This window comes from Geotrypetes seraphini, chromosome 6, assembly GCF_902459505.1.
Source record: "Geotrypetes seraphini chromosome 6, aGeoSer1.1, whole genome shotgun sequence".
In the NCBI taxonomy this organism is placed as follows: Eukaryota; Metazoa; Chordata; class Amphibia; order Gymnophiona; family Dermophiidae; genus Geotrypetes; species Geotrypetes seraphini.
Window position 1 is genome coordinate 76,564,253 of NC_047089.1, and position 19,381 is coordinate 76,583,633.

At 39.8% G+C, this 19,381-nt stretch overlaps 1 protein-coding gene across 5 annotated transcripts in view; it reads right to left on the bottom strand.

The window, feature by feature from the left end:
* Positions 1-19,381, bottom strand: part of DIAPH3 (diaphanous related formin 3) — a 394,284-nt gene that overhangs the window by 152,447 nt on the left and 222,456 nt on the right. For all 5 annotated transcript variants that reach the window (XM_033949909.1, XM_033949907.1, XM_033949908.1 and 2 more), the window contains 2 exons: positions 19,201-19,365; positions 553-688 (listed from right to left, as the gene is read on the bottom strand). In XM_033949909.1, coding sequence (XP_033805800.1) covers positions 553-688; positions 19,201-19,365 — 301 coding nt within the window. The remainder of the gene's footprint in view (positions 1-552; positions 689-19,200; positions 19,366-19,381) is intronic.

Below are 19,381 nucleotides of genomic sequence, written 5' to 3' on the forward strand. Positions count from 1 at the left end.
TCGCCGGAGGAAGGTACCCAACCCCTCCCGCCAGACCCCCCCCCAATGAAAGCCCACACCCCGGAACCCCTCCTTGGGATTACCTCCAATTTGGCCTGACGGCAACTTGCACCATCCAGCTAGCAGGCCCGCCTCCGTCCAAATGAGGCGGGCCCGTCCCTCCACTGCCCAACCCACAGGATCCTAGGGCCTGATTGGTCCAGGCGCCTAAGGCCCCTCCTGCTACAGTTCAAGGCGATGTTGACCAAAATGGTTTCCAAAACAGGAATTCTTTTGAGTAAACTACGTTCATTCATGCTCTTAGCTTTCCATCAATATTTCGATAGCTTGTATTCTATAAAGTTTTTGGTTTGGTCATCTACTTTCCGTTGTTAAGATTATTATATCTGTTATTTTCACCACTGTAATGTTTATACATCCTGAAATTATTTTATTTCACCTGCTACCTCCTTTCTCCATTTTAAGTGTTTGTATATATATTAATTGAATTTTTATTGCTAAATAAAATATATTTAATTTATTGCAAAAAGTTGACTTTCCATATGCTCTTACCTCTCTTCTTTTCCAGCAGGCGTTTCTTTTTTTGCTGCCTCTCTAGTTTTTCTCGTTCTGTCTTCTCTTTAGCCAGTCTGACCCGCCTCTGCTTTTCTTCAGCTTCTTTTCTTCTCGTATTTTCCTTGGCTGCTTGCTGAAAAAGCAGCATAACATGTAAGTGACAAATCATTGCTCCATTATAAATATGGAAATTGTACTAGTTGTGAGAGAAGTCCACATTCACAGAGAAAAGAATAAGCCTTGGTAAAGACAGAGGCTGACTAAATTTCAGTTACAGTGCTAAAAAGCGCCCGAAATCCTCTCTCTGCCTAGTTTCAGCCGAAAGACTACAAGATCATGGTTTCGATTTGGATGAAGCCAACTGTGTATTTTTAGTGTAACCTAAAAATTTGTGCTTTGTCCTGTTTATCTCCCTTCCTCCCCTTTGGAATAGGATTTGCCTACTTCCTCCTCCACCTACCTCTAGATGTCTCCCCTTGGGTCTGTCTTACAATTGCTGATGGTCTAGGAGTATGGTTGTTAGCATAACATTGTGCTGCTCTGAGCCTAAGCTGAAAGTTAGCCTGAGAATTCAGGGCCTACTCAGAGAGTTAGCCAAAGGTCTCTGCAGGCAGCTCTTACCCCCTCCCCCCAGGTCTGACCAATGGTGATGTCAGTATAGGTAGACAGGATGTCTCCCTATCTGATGGAACTAGTTTGCCTAATGGGATTAGAAATAAGACAGGTTCTCTCTGAAAACTGGGCCTTCAAAGGAATTCATACTTCCTTAGTAATCAAGAGACATCAGATCAAACAAACCAAATGATGACCCAGAAAGGTGCTGAAAGAGATAATTCAGAAATATGAATACAAAGAGGGACACACAAACATACAGGACATTCAGACACACACACCCTTCACAGCCACCTAAAGAAGTTAAGACACACATTCACTTATACACACGCTAAATTGAAGGAACAGACAGACACTGTTGGACCGAGGTTGTGACAGATTTTTGTTGTCTCTGCTGTCTAGGATGACTCTGGATAGCAGGACAAGAGAATGTGGAAGGTTGATTATAACAACGCCTGAACTGTAGTAAGAAGAGTGTCTAGAAATATTTGAATATCTTTGATATGACTGCCCTGTTTGCAAGACTGAACTTTAGATTAAAAAACATGATTGAATGATAACTATCTTTTCTGTAGCCTCCTCAATGTGATCTCCAAAGCCTACATGGGATGTTGGAGGCTATCCTTGACTGACATATCCAAAGCAGAGATTTGAAGCCAGGTCTGCCTTTGCATTGTAATGGACAGTGCCGAAGTGCAAAAGGTAACATTGAAGGCATCAAAAGTGGATCTAGAAGTTGGAGGGCAGTCTAGAGGTAAGAGAAGAGGAGCAAAAAGTTATGCTAATAAGGCTTACAAGAGATCTCATGAGATGGGATCAACTACCCACTTGGTTCAAGAATTGAGTGGGATTGTACAAGAATGATTCTTTTAGGGCATTGAAATACTGAAGATTTGGGATGTCATGCTACCTATTTGTGATGTGGTAGATGAAGCAACATACATGAATAAACATAAGCAAAGTGTAACTGTTAGTGAATTCATACGCTGCAAACTCATAGCAATGGAGGAATATGCACCAGAAACTAATCAAAATAATCTGTGTGGAACCCAGTGATAAAGGATCAATGAAAAAGCAGAACATCAATAAAAAACCTCAAACAGAAAAAGTACAAATAAAAAAGTATACAAGAAAAGGAAACAAAAAAGAAATAAAAATAATCCAAAACAAATTTCTAAGAAAAGATTATTAACAATAATCAATGTATCAAAAAATATAAACAAAGAACAAGGACTACAAAAAAATGTCTTAATCTAATTCTACATTTAATTCAATTTATATTAAATTTATAAATTAATTCAATTTATATTAAATTTATAAATTAAATATTAAATTTATAAATTCATCCTTGCTCAAATTGAAGAAACTATAAATCCCAAGTGCCACCATGCCACTTGGGAACGTGTTTAACAGCAAAAAAAACCTTTATATCATCTGATGTACATCCAGCAGATATCCAATGTTGTACTAAAGAGGCTACCAATAAAAAACAACTCCTTCAAAAAATATTGTGATAAGAAAATAAACACTGACACGGGGCTTTAGAACTTCATAACAAGCTCAATAATAACAATGAAGAATAAGAGATAACTATTCAGTAACATTAGCAGCCACAGCTGTTCAAATATTGCTGCGTCACAAAGAATAAACTATGAACTATACAAGCGCTTGTTAGATCATAAATGCTGTAATCCTGAGATATGGCTCTCTGCATGATAGAGCCTGTAATTCAAAGACCCTTCTTTCTAAGACTATTGCTACAAGAAATACTGTCTTCACCAAAAGGTCCAGGAGGGATGCCTCTTGCAGCGGCTCATATGTAGGCTGACTAAGACCCTTCAACACAATATCAAGATTCCTTGACAGGAAAGGCTGGCATATCGGGGGCTGCAACATAAGAACATAAGCATAGCTTTACTGGGTCAGACCAATGGTCCATCTAGCCCAGTAGCCCATCTTCACAGTAGCCAATCCAGGTCATGAGTACCTGGCAAAAACCCATGTTTCTGATCCAGAGCAAGCAGTGGCTTCCCAAATGTCTGTCTCAACAACAGACAATGGACTTTTCCTCTAGCAAATTGTCCAAACCTCTCTTAAACCAGCTACGCTAACTGCTCAAACCACAACTTCTGGCAACTTATTCCAGAGCTGAACTATTCTCTGAGTGAAAAGAAAAATTACCATTGGTTTTAAAAGTATTTCCCTCTAAATTCATCATGTCCCATAGTTTTTGCAATTTTTGATGGAGTAAAAAAATTGATCCACTTGTATTCATTCTCCACCACTCAGGATTTTGTAGACTTTAATCATATCTCCCCTCGGTCATCTCTTTTCCCAGATGAAGAGCCCTAACCATTTTAGGCTTTCCATCCCTTTTATCATCTTGGTCTCTTTTCTTTGAACCTTTTCTAATTCTGCTATATCTTTCTTGAGATAAGGCAACCAGAATTGAACACAATACTCAAGGCAAGGTCGCACCATAGAGCGATATAAAGGCATTATAACATTCTTAGTCTTGTTAACCATCCCTTTTAAAAGAATTCCTAGCATCTTGTTTGCTTTTTTGGATGCCGCCACACATTGGATGGAAGGTTTCATCGTATTGTCTACAATGACACCCAGATCTTTTTCTTGGGCACTAACCCCCAAGATGGACCCTAGCATCTGGTCACTATGATTTGGGTTATTCTTCCCAATGTGCATCACTTTGCATTTGTCCACACAAAATTTCATCTGCCATTTGGACACCCAGTCTTCCAATTACCTAAGGTTTGCCTGAAATTTTTCACAATCTGCATTTATTTTAACCATTTAGGCACCTGTGTGCCTCATTGTCCTTACTACACACATTTTCTTAAACAAATGTATATCTACTCCAAAGCTATAAATGTATTTATGTACTCTTGTGAGTACCTGTATAATTTAAGACAGGTGTTTAAGTCAATTCACAGGACATGCCCAGCCAATCAGGTTTTCAAGATATACACAGTGACTTTGTATGAGATAAGGACATAAGAATTGGCATACTGAGCCATACTGAAGGTCCATCAAGTCTAGTATCCTGTTTCCAAAAGTAGCCAACTCAGATCCCAAGAAATAAAACAGATTTTATGCTACTTATCCTAGGAATAAGCAGCAGATTTCCCAAAGCAATCTCAATAATGGCCTATGGACTTTTCTTTTAGGAAATTATCCAAACCTTTTTAAAGCCTGCTAAGCTAACTGATTTCATCCCAGCTTCTGGCAATAAATTCCAGAGTTTAATTACATGTGTAAAGAAATATTTTATCTGGTTTGTTTTAAATCTACTACTTAGTAGCTTCATTGCATGTTCCCTAGTACTAGTAATATTGGAAAGAGTAAAGAAACAATTCACATCTACCTTTCCACTCCACTCGGTCCTTTACAGACCTCTATCATATCAACCTTGAGCCGCCTCTTCCCCAAGTTGAAAGGCCCTAGCCACTTTAGTCTTTCCTCATAGAGAAGTCAACCCATCCCTTCTATCATTTTTGTCACCCTTCACTGTACATTTTCTAATTCTACTATACCTTTTTTAAGATATGGCGACCAGAATTGCACACAGTATTCAAGGTACGGCAATACCATAGAGCGATACAAGGGCATTATAACATATCTTTGTTTTCCATGCCTTTCCTGATAATTCTTAACATTCTATTTGCTTTCTTAGCCACTGCCGCACATTGAGCCGAAGGTTTCAACATATCCTCAATGATGACACCTGAACAGTGACTCCTAACGTGGAACCCTGCATCACATAGCTATAGTTTCCTCTTTCCCACATAAATCACTGTTCTTCAACCGCCGGTCCGCAGGGCCAGCACGTGCATCGGGCCCGAGACAGTGTTATTCAGCCGCCGGTCCAACTGATGTGGCGTTATCTTCGGGCCAGCTCCCTCTTCCTCACTGACGCAGTGCACAAAGACGTGGGCAGCGGCTCCTATGCGCATCCTGCGCATGAACCGGAAGCCTTCTTTCTTGACGTCGCAACGTCAGAGGGAAGGCTTCCGGTTAAGGCATGGGACCCGTGCGGAGCCACTTCCCACATCTTTGTGCACTGTGTCAGTGAGGAAGAGGGAGCCGGCCCAAAGATAATACCGAGGGCGGCATAAAACAGTCAGAAGTTAAGGCACAGTATGGAGGGAGGGAGAAAACAGAGTGCCTGGAAGACAATGAGTGACGTGGAGCAGATGGAGATCATTGTTTGGAGGAACAATGCTTCGAAGCATGGGTAGTCAGACTGAAGTGGTGTCAAGAATCCTTAGGACGAACCGATGGATCATCGACGGTACTGGAAGTCCTAGCAGTGTTATACTCAGATTGGGCCAGTACCATAAGAACATAAGAAATGCCTTCACCGGATCAGACCTTAGATCCATCTAGACCGGCGATCCGCACACGCAGAGGCTAAGCTAGGTGTTCCCTGATGAAGACCTTGTTAACCCGTATCCCTCAATGTGATTTGCAAGAAGGTGTGCATCCAATTTACCTTTGAATCCCAGAATAGTGGTCTCCATCACAACCTCCTCCGGGAGAGCATTCCAAGCATCCACCACTCGCTGTGTGAAACAGAACTTCCTGACATTTGTCCTGGCCTGGGCAGTCTTCTCTTTTCGAGGGTGAACAAACCCAGTTTTCCAGAGAGGAGAATGTTGGGAAAAATAATTGGAAATGGTCCCCAAGCTCCTCTAGAAGCAAAGCATCGAGCTTCTGCTTCAAAGTAAGCACCGGTACCTGTGGCTTTGACACCTATACCATTGGTGCTGAGACACGTTCCGGAGAGGATGACTCCAATGATGAAGCACCCCTCGATATTGGAAGCAGTTGCTGTGGCGATTTACGCTTGATTGGCATGAATTGACTCGCCTTTGAGATCTGCGACCCTGACTGGGAAGACGGTAGCTTCTTAGCCGGCTTACCCGATGGAGAAACGTGCGACACTGGAGTCGATGATGGTGCCTCTTGTGGTGTCGTTGTCTTCGACACCGGAGACTTCGATGTAGACAGTGTCGTCGGTTCATCCGCATCCATGCTGACACTGAAGAGTTTTTCTTGTTGAAGAATAAGATTTTTAATGATATGCTTTTGAAGAGAAAAGCAACGTGTACACGACTGATTCCGGACTCAAACACTGGAGGCATCAACGATGGGGGGTCCATTACAGATATAATGCATGAACATCAACCACACTTTTTAAATCCCGTCAGTGGGCAGGACATCGATGGGAATACCACCTCAGTCAAATTAAACTCGATGGCTGAGATGTGACTAAAGGCCCCGCCGGGAAAAGACCCGCGGATAGTGAAAAAAGTGAACTTTCGTTCATTTTTTTTTTTAAAGAAAATAATTAAATAGAAAAAGAACGCGAAAGCAGAAAGGCAAGCAATAAAAATGAAGACCGATATGAAAACGTGACTTCAATGCTCCGCAGAAAAAATGGAACTGAGGAGCCACACACTTACATAGGCCGGGAAGGCGCTCATACATGCGTGGTGCGGGATATCGCAAACTTTCTAAATTCTTAAAGTGGCGATGCACTTTTAAAGTGTCCATACTGGAGCTCCGTGGATAATGTCACCCACATGTGAATATGCTGCCTGCTTATCCTGGGATAACCTCCTAATTCCATGACTTTCTAATTTCCCCATAAGTCTTTCATGAGGTACTTTGTCAAACGCCTTTTGAAAATCCAAACACACAATATCAACCTGCTCACATTTATCCACATGTTCATTCACACCTTCAAAGAAATGCAGTAGATTGGTGAGGTAAGATATCCCTTAACGAAATCCTTGTTAGCTTTCTCTTATTAATCCATATTTACTGTATGTATACGTTCTGTCATTTTGTTCTTTATAATAGTCTCCACCATTTTGTCCAGAAATGATATCAGACTCAGTCTATAATTTCCCGATCACCTCTGGAACCCTTTTTAAAAAAAGAAATATCAGGGTCACGTTGGCTACCCTCCTCTCTGGATTTTAAAGAAAAATGACAGATTATTATTAACAATAGCTCTGAGAGTTAATTTTTCAATTCTATCAGCACTCGGGGATGTATATTCTCCAGTCCAGGTGATTTGCTATTGCTCAATTTGTCAAATCGACCCATTACATCTTCGTGTTACAGAGATTTGTTTTGAGTTTCTCACCAGTAACTCCCCCACATCTTCCTTGATAAAGATCGAAGTAAAGAATTCATTTAATCTCTCCACTATGGCCTTGTCTTTCCTGTGAGATACATTTGTACTACCTCTATTATATGTAAATGTATATCATGCCTATTCATTGTGGATATTCTGAAAACCTGACTATTTGGGTATGTCCTGTGGACAGCTTGAGAATACCCTGATCTAAGATACGTTTACATTGCAACTCTGCCACAACTTCACTTACTGTACAGTGAAAGTGTTTACTGTAGTGGAGATCATAACATAGTATCATAGTAGATGACGGCAGATAAAGACCCGAATGGTCCATCCAGTCTGCCCAACCTGATTCAATTTAAATTTTTAAATTTTTTCTTCTTAGCTGTTTCTGGGCAAGAATCCAAAGCTCTTCCCGGTACTGTGCTTGGGTTCCTACTGCCGAAATCTCCGTTAAAACCTACTCTAGCCCATCTACACCCTCCCAGCCATTGAAGCCCTCCCCAGCCCATCCTCCACCAAATGGCCATATACAGACAGACCGTACAAGTCTGCTCAGTACTGGCCTTAGTTCAATTTTTAATATTATTTTCTGATTCTAGATCCTCTGTGTTCATCCCACGCTTCTTTGAACTCAGTCACAGTTTTACTCTCCACCACCTCTCTCGGGAGCGCATTCCAGGCATCCACCACCCTCTCCGTAAAGTAGAATTTCCTAACATTGCCTTTGAATCTACCACCCCTCAACCTCAAATTATGTCCTCTGGTTTTACCATTTTCCTTTCTCTGTAAAAGATTATGTTCTACATTAATACCCTTATATGCTCTGGACACACATTATTGTACATCCCCGCACAGTTTTATTTTCTACATGTAAAACATTCTGTATAAATGGAAATAACTATTAAAAAATTACCATAATGTGCAAAGTTGTATATATTTTACATAAACTGATGATTTGTCTGTAAATGATCTTATTCGTATTTAAACTAAGAAAGGTAAACTAACTATAGCTAAACCCCAAGAAAATTAGAGCCATTTAAGGCTTTCATCATATTCTGTCTATGAAGTAACAGCATGGTAGATCAGGTACATAATTAGTTAAATGCTTCCTTCTTGAATGTTGTACCTAATAACCCAGACCCCATGGATATGCCAAAGCAGTACTCAATGAGCCACAGGGGATGCTTATGAATGATTAACCACTGCCAATAGCTCCTGCCTCCCAAATGCTGTATCAGCATGTAATTTAAAATGTTTACAAAATAGATGTGAGAAAGCCCATGTCACCACTTTACAAATTTCTAATGGAGAGGCAGATGCCAGAGATCTACTAAGCTTTAAAGTACTGTAGAGGTTAAAACAAAAGTTTGACATTTTATGTTGGGTTTTTTTTTTAAAGATGGCTTTGAAACTTTATGACCTTTCCTCTTGACTAGAAAAAAGAATGTATTGATTGATACTGTAAAATTCCTCATTCTTTCACATCATTTTTTTCATTATTCATGGCCAAGATTCAGAAAATGGATTTGAACAAAGCAAAGGCTACACTACCTCTTGATTAATATGAAATACTAGTGCTTAAAATTATTTTTCATTTTGTTCTCAGACTTGTTTGTACGAAAAAGTAAATAAAATTGTCAGGTTGCCATATTTAAAGTACTTAGGACAGGAGTGGGCAAACTGGCCTCCCTGCAACTCTTTCCCTCCATCTCTTTTCCCTTTCTTCTCCTGGAACATAGACTTTCTCTTACTGCAGGGCTGTCAGGTAAGATTTGTCTCTTTGTGGATGATACCAAAATCTGCAATAGAGTAGACACACAGAATGGTGTAATTAACATGAAGAAAGATCCGGTGAAGCTTGAAGAATAGTCTGAAATTTGGCAGCTAAATGTTAAGAAATGCAAGGTCATATATTTGGGCTGCAAAAACCCGAGGGAACGGTACAGTTTAGGGGGTGAAGAACTTATGTGCATGACTGAAGAGCGGGACTTGGATGTGATGATCTTAAGGTGGTCAAATAGGTTGAAAAATTAACGGCAAAAGCTAGAAGGATGCTATGGTGCAAAGGGAGAGGTATGGCCAGTAGGAAAAAAGAGGTATTGATGCCCCTGTATAAGACTCTGGTGAGACCTCATTTAGAATATTGTGTACAATTCTGGAGACCACACTTTTAAAAAGATATAAAAAGGATGGAGTCAGGCAGAGGAAGACTACTAAAATGGAGCTTGGTCTTTGTCATAAGGCATATGGGGACAGACAAAGATCTCAATCTGTACACTTTAGAGGAAAGGTGGGAGAGGGGAGATATGATAAGAGATATTTAAATACCTACATGATGTAAATGCACATGAGTCGAGCCTCATTTGAAAGGAAGCTCTGGAATGAGAGAGCATAGGATGAAGTTAAGAGGTGATAGGCTCAGGAGTAATCTAAGGAAATACTTTTTTAAAGAAAGGGTGGTAGATGCATGAAAAAGTCTCCCAGTAGAAGAGGCGGAGACAGAGATTGTGTCTGATTTCAAGAAAGCCTGGTTTGTGGGATCTATTGGAGAGAGGAAGAGATCGTGGTTCTTGTGGATGGGCAGACTAGATGTGCCATTTGACCTTTATCTGCCATCATGTTTCTATGTTTCTAAGGTCCGCAGTACAAAAAGCTGTAGAGAAAGAGTTTTATTCGAAACAATAAAAGTCTAAAACATATGGTCATAGTCATGTAAACAATGATACACAATGTAGATAAAAGAACAATACACAGTTTATATTTCGACAAATGCTTCTTCAGAAGTTCATATACATTGAAAATGTGACCATTGTTTATACTTTGTTATACATTCTACCTGTTATTCAATCTGTATATATTTTTTGGACATTTTCAATGTATATGAACTCCTGAATAAGGCATATGCTGAAACATGAACCATGCAGGGTCCTTTTATCTACATTGTGTATCATCATTGTTTACATATATTTGGATTTTAGCAACCCTTTGACAGTGTTCCACACAAACATCTAATAAAAAAAAACTGAGTGCGCTTGGGATGGGGGCCCAACATGACGGACTAGGTCAGGAACTGGTTGAGTGGAAGGTGACGGAGGTCAGTGGTCAATGGAGATCCCTTTGAGGAAAGGAATGCTACCAGTGGTATGTCTCAAGGTTCAGTTCTTAAACCTATTTTTAACATTTTTGTAAGCAATATTCCTGAAGAGCTGTCTGGTGAGATTTGCCTCTTTGCAGATACCAAAATCTACAAAAGAGTAGACATCTTTGATGGTGTGAGCAACAAGAGGAACTTCATAGTGAAGCTTGAAGAATGATCTGAAATCTGGCAACTAAGATTTAATGCTAAGAAATCAAGGTCATGCATTTAGGCTACAAAAATCAAAGGGAAAATTACAGTTTAGGACAGTATATTGCAAACTTTTTCAAGCCATAGCACACTAAACTCGGGGCTGCAGCTGAAGGGTCTCATGCAAATGTATGTCATCACATCAATGTCCACATGCGCAGAGGTCTTCCAGACAGGGCTCTGAGCTTGTTAACCTTAAAATGACTAGTGGGGAGGTGCGCCTCTGATGATGCAACTTCCTTCTTCCTCAGGACGGCCTAGCAGAGACTCTGAGGCTGCAGAAGGGAATTGGCTCGCTAAAGCTATGGAAGGAGAGAGCGGTGCAGCTGCTAATATACGCTAGTATTAAGGGGAAGGTTTGAAAAATCGCCTGTTTTTTGTTATTTTGTACTTTCTTTAGCCAGAGTCAAACACAACTTCAGGCTGTGCCGAGTCAGGCCAGGGAATCCACAAGCCGGTGAGAGGATTTAAAAAAAATATATATTTTGAGTGTCAGGATTCGTGAGCGCGATAGCCGGGCACGGGGAGGTTGGGCCCCGAATCGGAGAGGCCGATTTTTTAAAAATACACATTGATTCGAATCGATTCACCCAAAGTGAATCGGTGAATCGATTCAAATCGGAAATTGGGCAGCACAAGTGTAGAGTACCACCTTGTCATGATGGAATACTGTAAATGGTGGGTCTGCTACCAAAGCTTGAAATTCACTAACTCTGCGAGCAGACGTAGGAGCAATGAGTTAGACTACTTTCCAAGTGAGATATTTAAGATGAGCCGAAGACATTGGTTCAAATGGAGGTTTCATCAATTTAGCAAGCACCACATTGAGATCCCAAACTACTGAAGGTGGTTTGACATTGAAAAGTCCTTTCATAAATCTGGAAACCACAGGATGAGCAGATAGAGATTTTCATCCAATCGTTGATGAAAAGCAGCAATTGCACTGAGATGGATTCTAACAGAGGTGGATTTGAGGCCAGTTTGAGATAAATAAACCAGAACCAATGACAAGGAGGTAGACTGAGGTTCCTGGTGATGAAGGTCACACCAAATAATAATAATAATAATAACTTTATTTTTTTATACCACCATAACCAAAAGTTCTATGCAGTTTACACTAAAAAGAGCTGGACACTCAGCAAAATACAATAATATAGTAAAAAACTCAAATATTTGTAAAATAAAATTTCAACAATAAAACTCTCATTAAGTAATAAACTTATCGAACAAAGTGGTCTTAATTAATTTCTGAAAAAAGCAATAGGATAACATAGCTTGCTGAACACATTTACCTAACCAAGATTGTTGCCTACCAGCTTGAAATGCTAGGGTCCTATTGAGAAAACCTAGTCCATTCCTGAGTGTAACATTGTCTTGTGGCTGGTTTTCTGGAAGCATCTAAAATGTCTCTGACAGACTGAGAAAACTGTAGGTGTGAAGTTATGCCGAGAGGTAGCAAGCTGTCAGATGTAGAGACTGCAGGTTGGTATGAAGAAGAGAACCGTGACTCTGTGTAAGTGGAGACAGAAATATTGGTAGAAGTGGTTTCAAGCTGCTGAGTTGAAGTAGAAGGGAAAACCAAGGTTGTCTGGGCCACAGAGGAGCTATCAGAATCATGGTGGCAGATTCCCTCTTGAGTTTGACAAGTGTCTTGAGAATAAGTAGAAATGGAGGGAACTCGTAGAGGAATTTGTTTGTCCATTTCAGGAGAAAAGCATCTGCCTTCAGGTGATTTGGAGAGTATAGCCTGGAGCAAAAAACTGGGGCAGCTTGTTGTTGTGAGGAGATGCAAAGAGATCTATTTGAGGAGTTCCCCACTAAGAAAAAATTTGACCTACAGAAAGCTACTGCTTATCACTGGGGGTGGCCGGTATCATATCCTGATACTTTTTGAGATACGACGACATATTTGTAACCTGAATTGGCCACTGTTGGAAAAGAGGATGCTTTAGTTTGACCTAGTTTGGCAGTTCTTATAGGGCACTAATATACCTCTAGTTGGGATAAAGAGAACAAGTCGGAGTGCTAGGGATTCCTACATACTGTAGAACTTACAAGTTAACAAAACCCTTAATTTTGCAACACACACAACACACAGACTATCACCCAGTAAAACTGTGGTTTTAGTCCAGCCTTCAGGGACCCCCTGACCAGTCAGATTTCCAGGATATCCACAGTGAATATGCATGAGAGAGATTTGCATAAAGACAGTGTATGCAAATCTCTGTCATGCATATTTACTGTGGATATCCTGGAAACAAGACTAGTCAGGTGGTCCCTGAGGAGTGGGTTGAAAATCACTATAAAAAAGAATTATAAATATAAAGACAAAAAATGAAATGGACAACACAAGTAACTAGATTTAGTGAGCCACAGAATAGTGAAGAAAGAGAAAAGGAAATGTGTTTCCTCCTATATCAATTAAAATACAAATAATATACATTTTCACAGCTTGACATTTATCATTCTCTAAAAAATTTAAATAAATATTTTGTATTTTTGTCTGGTCATTTTAATTCTCCAATTGGGATGGTTCTGGACTCTTGCTACTACTTCTTGTTTTCTCTTAAATCCCTTCCAAGATCTCATTTCTAGTGTTTCACTATTCCCCCTTTCTTCATCCCTTCCTCCCCTAAATCTATTATTTTCAGGGGAATTCTGTGGAAAAAAAAAAAAAAAAAATCAGTGCACCAATATTTGAAAATTATATTTATCATTTGTAATCTTCTTGTGCAGAATCCCCCCATTATAAAGGTTAGCTTCTTCTCTAAGGAATGAAATACCCCCACCACAGCAGTTTCCCTCATCAGGTTCCACCTTCTCCATTTCTCTTTAAACTTCTATCCCTTCCTCTAGTAGGTTCAGCCCCTAGCTTTCTCTGCCCCCTTCTCCAGGATGAATATTTCCAATTTTTCTCCTCCTGTATCCTCTTCTGTTCACCTGTTCTCTACCCTCAAGCAGCACTCTGCCTTCTAGAGTTCTTTTTCCATCTTTCAGCCTTCAATGCTCTCTCCCCAACTCCAAGACCCCTGTTTTGTCTACTCTAATGTCTCTTCCCCCTCTCCCAAGCAAATTCCAACTTCTTTTCCCTGTCCCAATCCCCCAAGGCACATACACAATCCACTTTTCTTTGCCACATCTTCTTCATGGTACATAACACCCCAGTCACCTTTCTCCAGGAACCCCCCATGACACATGTACACCATTTATTTTTCTCCAGCTTTTCATGTAATGCTCCCTGCACATCTACTTTTCTATAGCCCACCTTCCTCCCATGGCACACATGCACTTTATCCAACCTTCTCCAGCCCCTTCCCCATGGCAGACTCCACCTCATACACTTCACCGTCCCTTTGTCTGAATAAAAGGATTCATATTGCTCTATAACACCTGCACTTTGACCCACATTCAGTATGGGTATTCTCAAAAGTGGAGCTGCTATACAACATATACTTTTGTATTTTCAAAATTATGAGTCAAAATGTTGTGTGATCGTGGCACCGAGGTACCCCCCCCCCTCTTCAAACCCAGCATGCACCCAAAAAGAGGGAGGAAAAAGCCTCAGACTAATGTAACAGTATAGAACCAAAAGGTACAAATCAAAACTGCTTTAAATACTTTCATTGGCAAAAAACTCCCTCACATTACAGCTCAAGTTTAGAAAAGGGCAAAGTCACCCGGAGGCACGTTCAAGGACTTAGTTGACAAAAGACGACTTGAGCGCCAACACTGTCATGTCTTCTCCAATCTTCCCAACCAGCGACCGTTTCACCAATGTTTGGCTCATCAGGGGAACAAATAATACAGCCTTGAAAAGTACAGCCATGCTGAGACCAGCCCCAGAACAAAGGAAACAGATAAGAGCACTTAAAGCCCTCCTCCAACACAGACCTCACTTCTGGTCCGAATCAACCAATCAGCACTCAGCTCAGCTCTTTTCAAACACAGCTGATTGAAGAAAATGAAAACATCACCAAACTGAACAACTTTTGATATTTTCTTTACAAACAGTCTTGCCATTGGGTCTTAATCAGAGGGTGGAGTGGCAAGCATTTTTTTTTAAGGTGGAAACCTTTTATATTGCTGCTTTTTCTTTTTTGATGTTTTGATTTTCTTCAATCAGCTGTGTTTGAGAAGAGCTGAGCTGAGTGCTGAACAGTTCAAAAAGTCACTAGTTTTATACAGAGTACTTATGTTTGTACAATGGGCACTAGTACCATATAAACACCAACACAAATTTACACCTGCTCCAAATATACAAATGTGTGCATAAACTCTAAATATGTACACATGAATTATACAAAATAAATGCTTACATCAGAACTCTGCCAATAGAACACCCACAAAAAAGCCTATGCATAGATCAGGTAAAAGATGGATTTGAGTTCAAACTATTAGATTCCAAAATGAGCGACCAACTAGAAATTCTAGCCTGTAAAATTAGCAACCGTCATCTAGAAGAATCTCTATCATGCATATTATTCATGTCCCACCAAAAAGCTGGCCAAAAGCCAAAGAAGACTTCTGTGCATTTGTCCTAAACAATTCATTCGGTTCTTCTTACAATATCATCGCAGGAGACATAAACTTACACCTAGATGAAGAGGACAATACAAACGTGAAAGAGTTTAAAAACTTTCTATCCCTACTCAATTACAACCTTCCTCTACCCACACAAACACATGAAAAAGGTCATCAGTTAGATATGGTAGCCATGTCCACAAAGGACATCCCAAACCCTGCCATCTCTATACGTAAAGGCACCTGGTGTCATGATATCTGGTCTGATCATTTTACTTATTATTTCAAGCTAATCTGGTCTTATTCTAAATCTAAAACACGCCCAATAATAAAAAGAGAACATCACACCAGAGGCTATATTAATCCAATAGATTTCTGGTCACAATATGAATTGCAATCAAAGAAAAGAAAGAATCGATTTCTGGGATCACTGGATGACAACCAGCACATCCATTTTAGATAAAATCGCCCCTATACGCAATAGCAAAAGCAATGCAAATAAATATAACAAATGGATTGACACCGAACTTCTAAAACAGAAACAACTAGCTAGACGACTAGAAAGAACTTGGAAAAAAACAGGAGAACAGACCGTAACAAATGGAGAGCTAACATAAAAATCTACAAACAAATGATAAAAGACAAACGTAAAGCATTCTACTCAATTAAAATCAACTCATCTTGTAATGGTTCACAAGGAATCAATACAAAAGAGCTATTCAACCTGATCACAAATTTATTTGACACCGCTCGCTACACCACACCCACAAACAACTCTAAGTTACCTTCTGCAAATGACTTAGCACTACACTTCGATTCGAAAATTAAAAACCTTAAAATTCATTGTTCAACAAACGACCCTAGTGATCATCCAATACCTATCACCCAAGGAAATGATACATCGGCAGACATGATCTGGAGCTCCTTTCAAGATTTAGAGTGGAACAATTACAACAGACTATATAACAAATACTCTAAATCCTATTGCATTCTGGACTCATGCCCCCCAGAAATCATGAAAGCGGCACCTTTAGTATTTAAACTATCGTTGATGCAATATTTGGCTCATAACCTAAAAACTGGGAAGTTCCTCTCTAATAATGGTCACATAATAATAACCCCAATTCTAAAAAATCGAAAAGAATCTTCAGCTATAATATCCAACTACAGACCAGTAGCATCCATTCCGTTTATTGTAAAAATTATGGAGGGATTGGTACACACCCAACTGATGGATTATCTGGATCAGTTCTCTCTCCTACATGAAACTCAATCCGGTTTTAGACCGTTATTCAGTACTGAGACAGTAATTGCGGCTATTTTAGACAATCTGCGCCTACTGTTTAGTTAGGGCCTTAATGCCCTGGTTATGCAATTCGATATGAGTTCTGCCTTTGATCTAGTAGACCACGGGAAACTGCTGCAATGCCTAGATGCCACTGGTATCAGGGACGAGGTGCTGAATTGGTTCCGTGGCTTCCTTACGTCCCACACTTATCAAGTACGTTTTAATTATGAACTTTCAGATACCTGGAGCAATCCATCCGGGTCTCCGCTATCTCCATTGCTCTTCAATGTCTACATGTCCTCACTAGTCACGCAGCTAAACCAGTTAGGGATAAAACTATTTAGTTATGCAGATGATTTTACGATCATCATCCCATTCGTTAATTCTATCTCTGAAACTATTCCTAAAGCTTCAGAAGCCATAAACGTGATGGAGCACTGGATGACAACCTTTAGGCTCAAACTTAATTCAGAAAAGACAACTTTCTTTGTTGCTTCGCCACATCCGCTTGACACCAAATCACCACTATGTATCAATAATCTTAATTACCCTATCCAACCTACCATAAAGATACTAGGTGTAACTTTGGATCAGTGCCTAACCATGAGAGACGAGGTGGACTCCTTGATCAGAAAGGGATTTTTCACTCTCTGGAAACTCAGATCCATTAAAGCTTATTTCGATATAGCGGCATTCAGAACCCTAGTCCAATCCCTCGTACTGAGTCTGCTTGACTACTGTAACATCGCCTATTTAGCAATTTCCCAAAAGAACATGCAGCGTTTACAATTGATGCAAAATGCAGCGGTCAAACTGATCTTTGGGCTGAGGAAGTTTGACCACGTGACACCCTACTACCGGAAGCTGCATTGGCTGCCTATGGAGGTGCGCGTAAAGTTTAAATTCTTCAAAGCACTACACGGACTTGCCCCTAAATATATAACTGACCTTTTCGTCTTTTCAGCCAACAGACACAAGAGAAACTCACATTCCAACTTCGTTTCCCCCCCCAGTGAGAGGTTGTAAACTGAAAAAATACCATGAACATCTTCTCTCGCACCAAGCAGCATCATGGGGTAAAGACCTAGAACAATTGCTTTCGCCCACTACTTATGAGGAATTTAGGAAACGTCTGAAAACACACCTGTTCCTAAAGTATCTAGACAACTGATCCTCTCTTCTCTCTCCCCTCTATAGCGATTAACTTGTTATATTGATCACTCTCTCCTCAAAAATGGATTTCCTGTCCTATTAACCCTCTTTCTTCCTCCCCTCTTAAAGTCAATCGATTTGTACCTTTGCTTAATCTTTGTAAACCGCATAGAACTTCACGGTATTGCGGTATATAAGCTGTTATTATTATTATTATTAAAAGCAGTAACTCTTGTTTGCCTGCTTTATGCACAATTTTATAATATCTTGATTCTACAAGTAAATATTTTTACTCACAGAAAAAGCTTTACGAAATGACCCCGAATACAATTTTGTTACTAGTACACCTTGCTTTGTATTAGAAGCTTATGAACAGATTACAAAGAAATAATTATACAAATAAAATTTGGCAAATCTAACCCCCTCTTTCACTAAAGCCAGCAGTGCAAGCTGGCTTGGTAAATGCTCCAACACCCATAGGAATTGAATGGGCTTCCAAGCATTTTCCGTACGGCACTCGGCTGCACAGCTTTGTAAAAGGGGGCCTAAGTTTTGTAGAAACTACAAATAAAGATTTCATAATAATTACATTTTTACAAAAATCAGCAGATACCAATTAGATAACATGAGTCCTATGTGAGTGAAAATAAAACAATTCAAGTTATCTACTGTACTTCTGATGCATGACTCCCTATCAAGGACATGGAGGGGCATAATCAAAAGATACATCTAAGTCAGTTTTGGGCCTAAGTCACTAGTCACCCAAAGTCGGACATGGGAAAAGGTCCATTTTCGAAAAATACGTCCAACATTTTTTTTTTCCGCAAATCGTCTAACTGGATGTCCAGCTGTCTGATCGTCCAGACCACTAAGTCGTCCATCTTTATACCCCATTTTCGTCCAAAAATTTATCTAAGTCAAAAACGCCTCGAAAAAGACCCTTTGGATGTGGGTGGGGTCAGAAAAGTGATGGACTGGACACCAAAACATTTTGGATACCTTTTTGTGACTTAGACCTGGTTTTAGGTGGTCTAAGTCACAACGTCCAAGTTCAGTCTAGGCAGTGTTGTAACACTTTCGGTTATACATGCAGTACGACTAAGTCTAGGATGGCCCATGTCCCGCCCTCATCACTCCTTCTAAAACACCCCTTTTAGCTCTGGGCGTACTACAGCACTGTGAAGGCCTAAGTCATTTTTAGATATGTCTAAAACCCGGTTCGATTATTGGCACTTGGACAACTTGTCTCACTGATCGTCTACCGATTTAGGGCAGATTTTAGACATATATCCATTTCGATTATAAGCCCCTTAGAGTTTTATTTATAGGTACTCGATATAGTAGCCTTTTTTAAATTAAATTAAATGGAACAGATGTAATTAAGGCATGTTTTCCAAGATTTCAGTTCTGAGAAATGGAAAACAAATCACAACATGAGAATGGTCTTGAAAGTTCTATGGAAACAAAATATTACTGAGAAGGAAGGAAACAAACAACAACAACAACAAAATGTACATGTTAATAAAGAAAAAAAACAACACTACAATAAATACTTACCATAAACATGGCCTTGAAGTTATTTAGGTCAGTAAAAAGCTCTTCAACCGATACTTTCTTTGGATCTATGACATAATATTCCATCAGATTCTGACACAATTTTTCCATATTTTCGTGTATCCTATTCATTTTTTTATACTGTTCTTTTGCAGAGACAACAAAGCTGTAAGATTTTATTAAG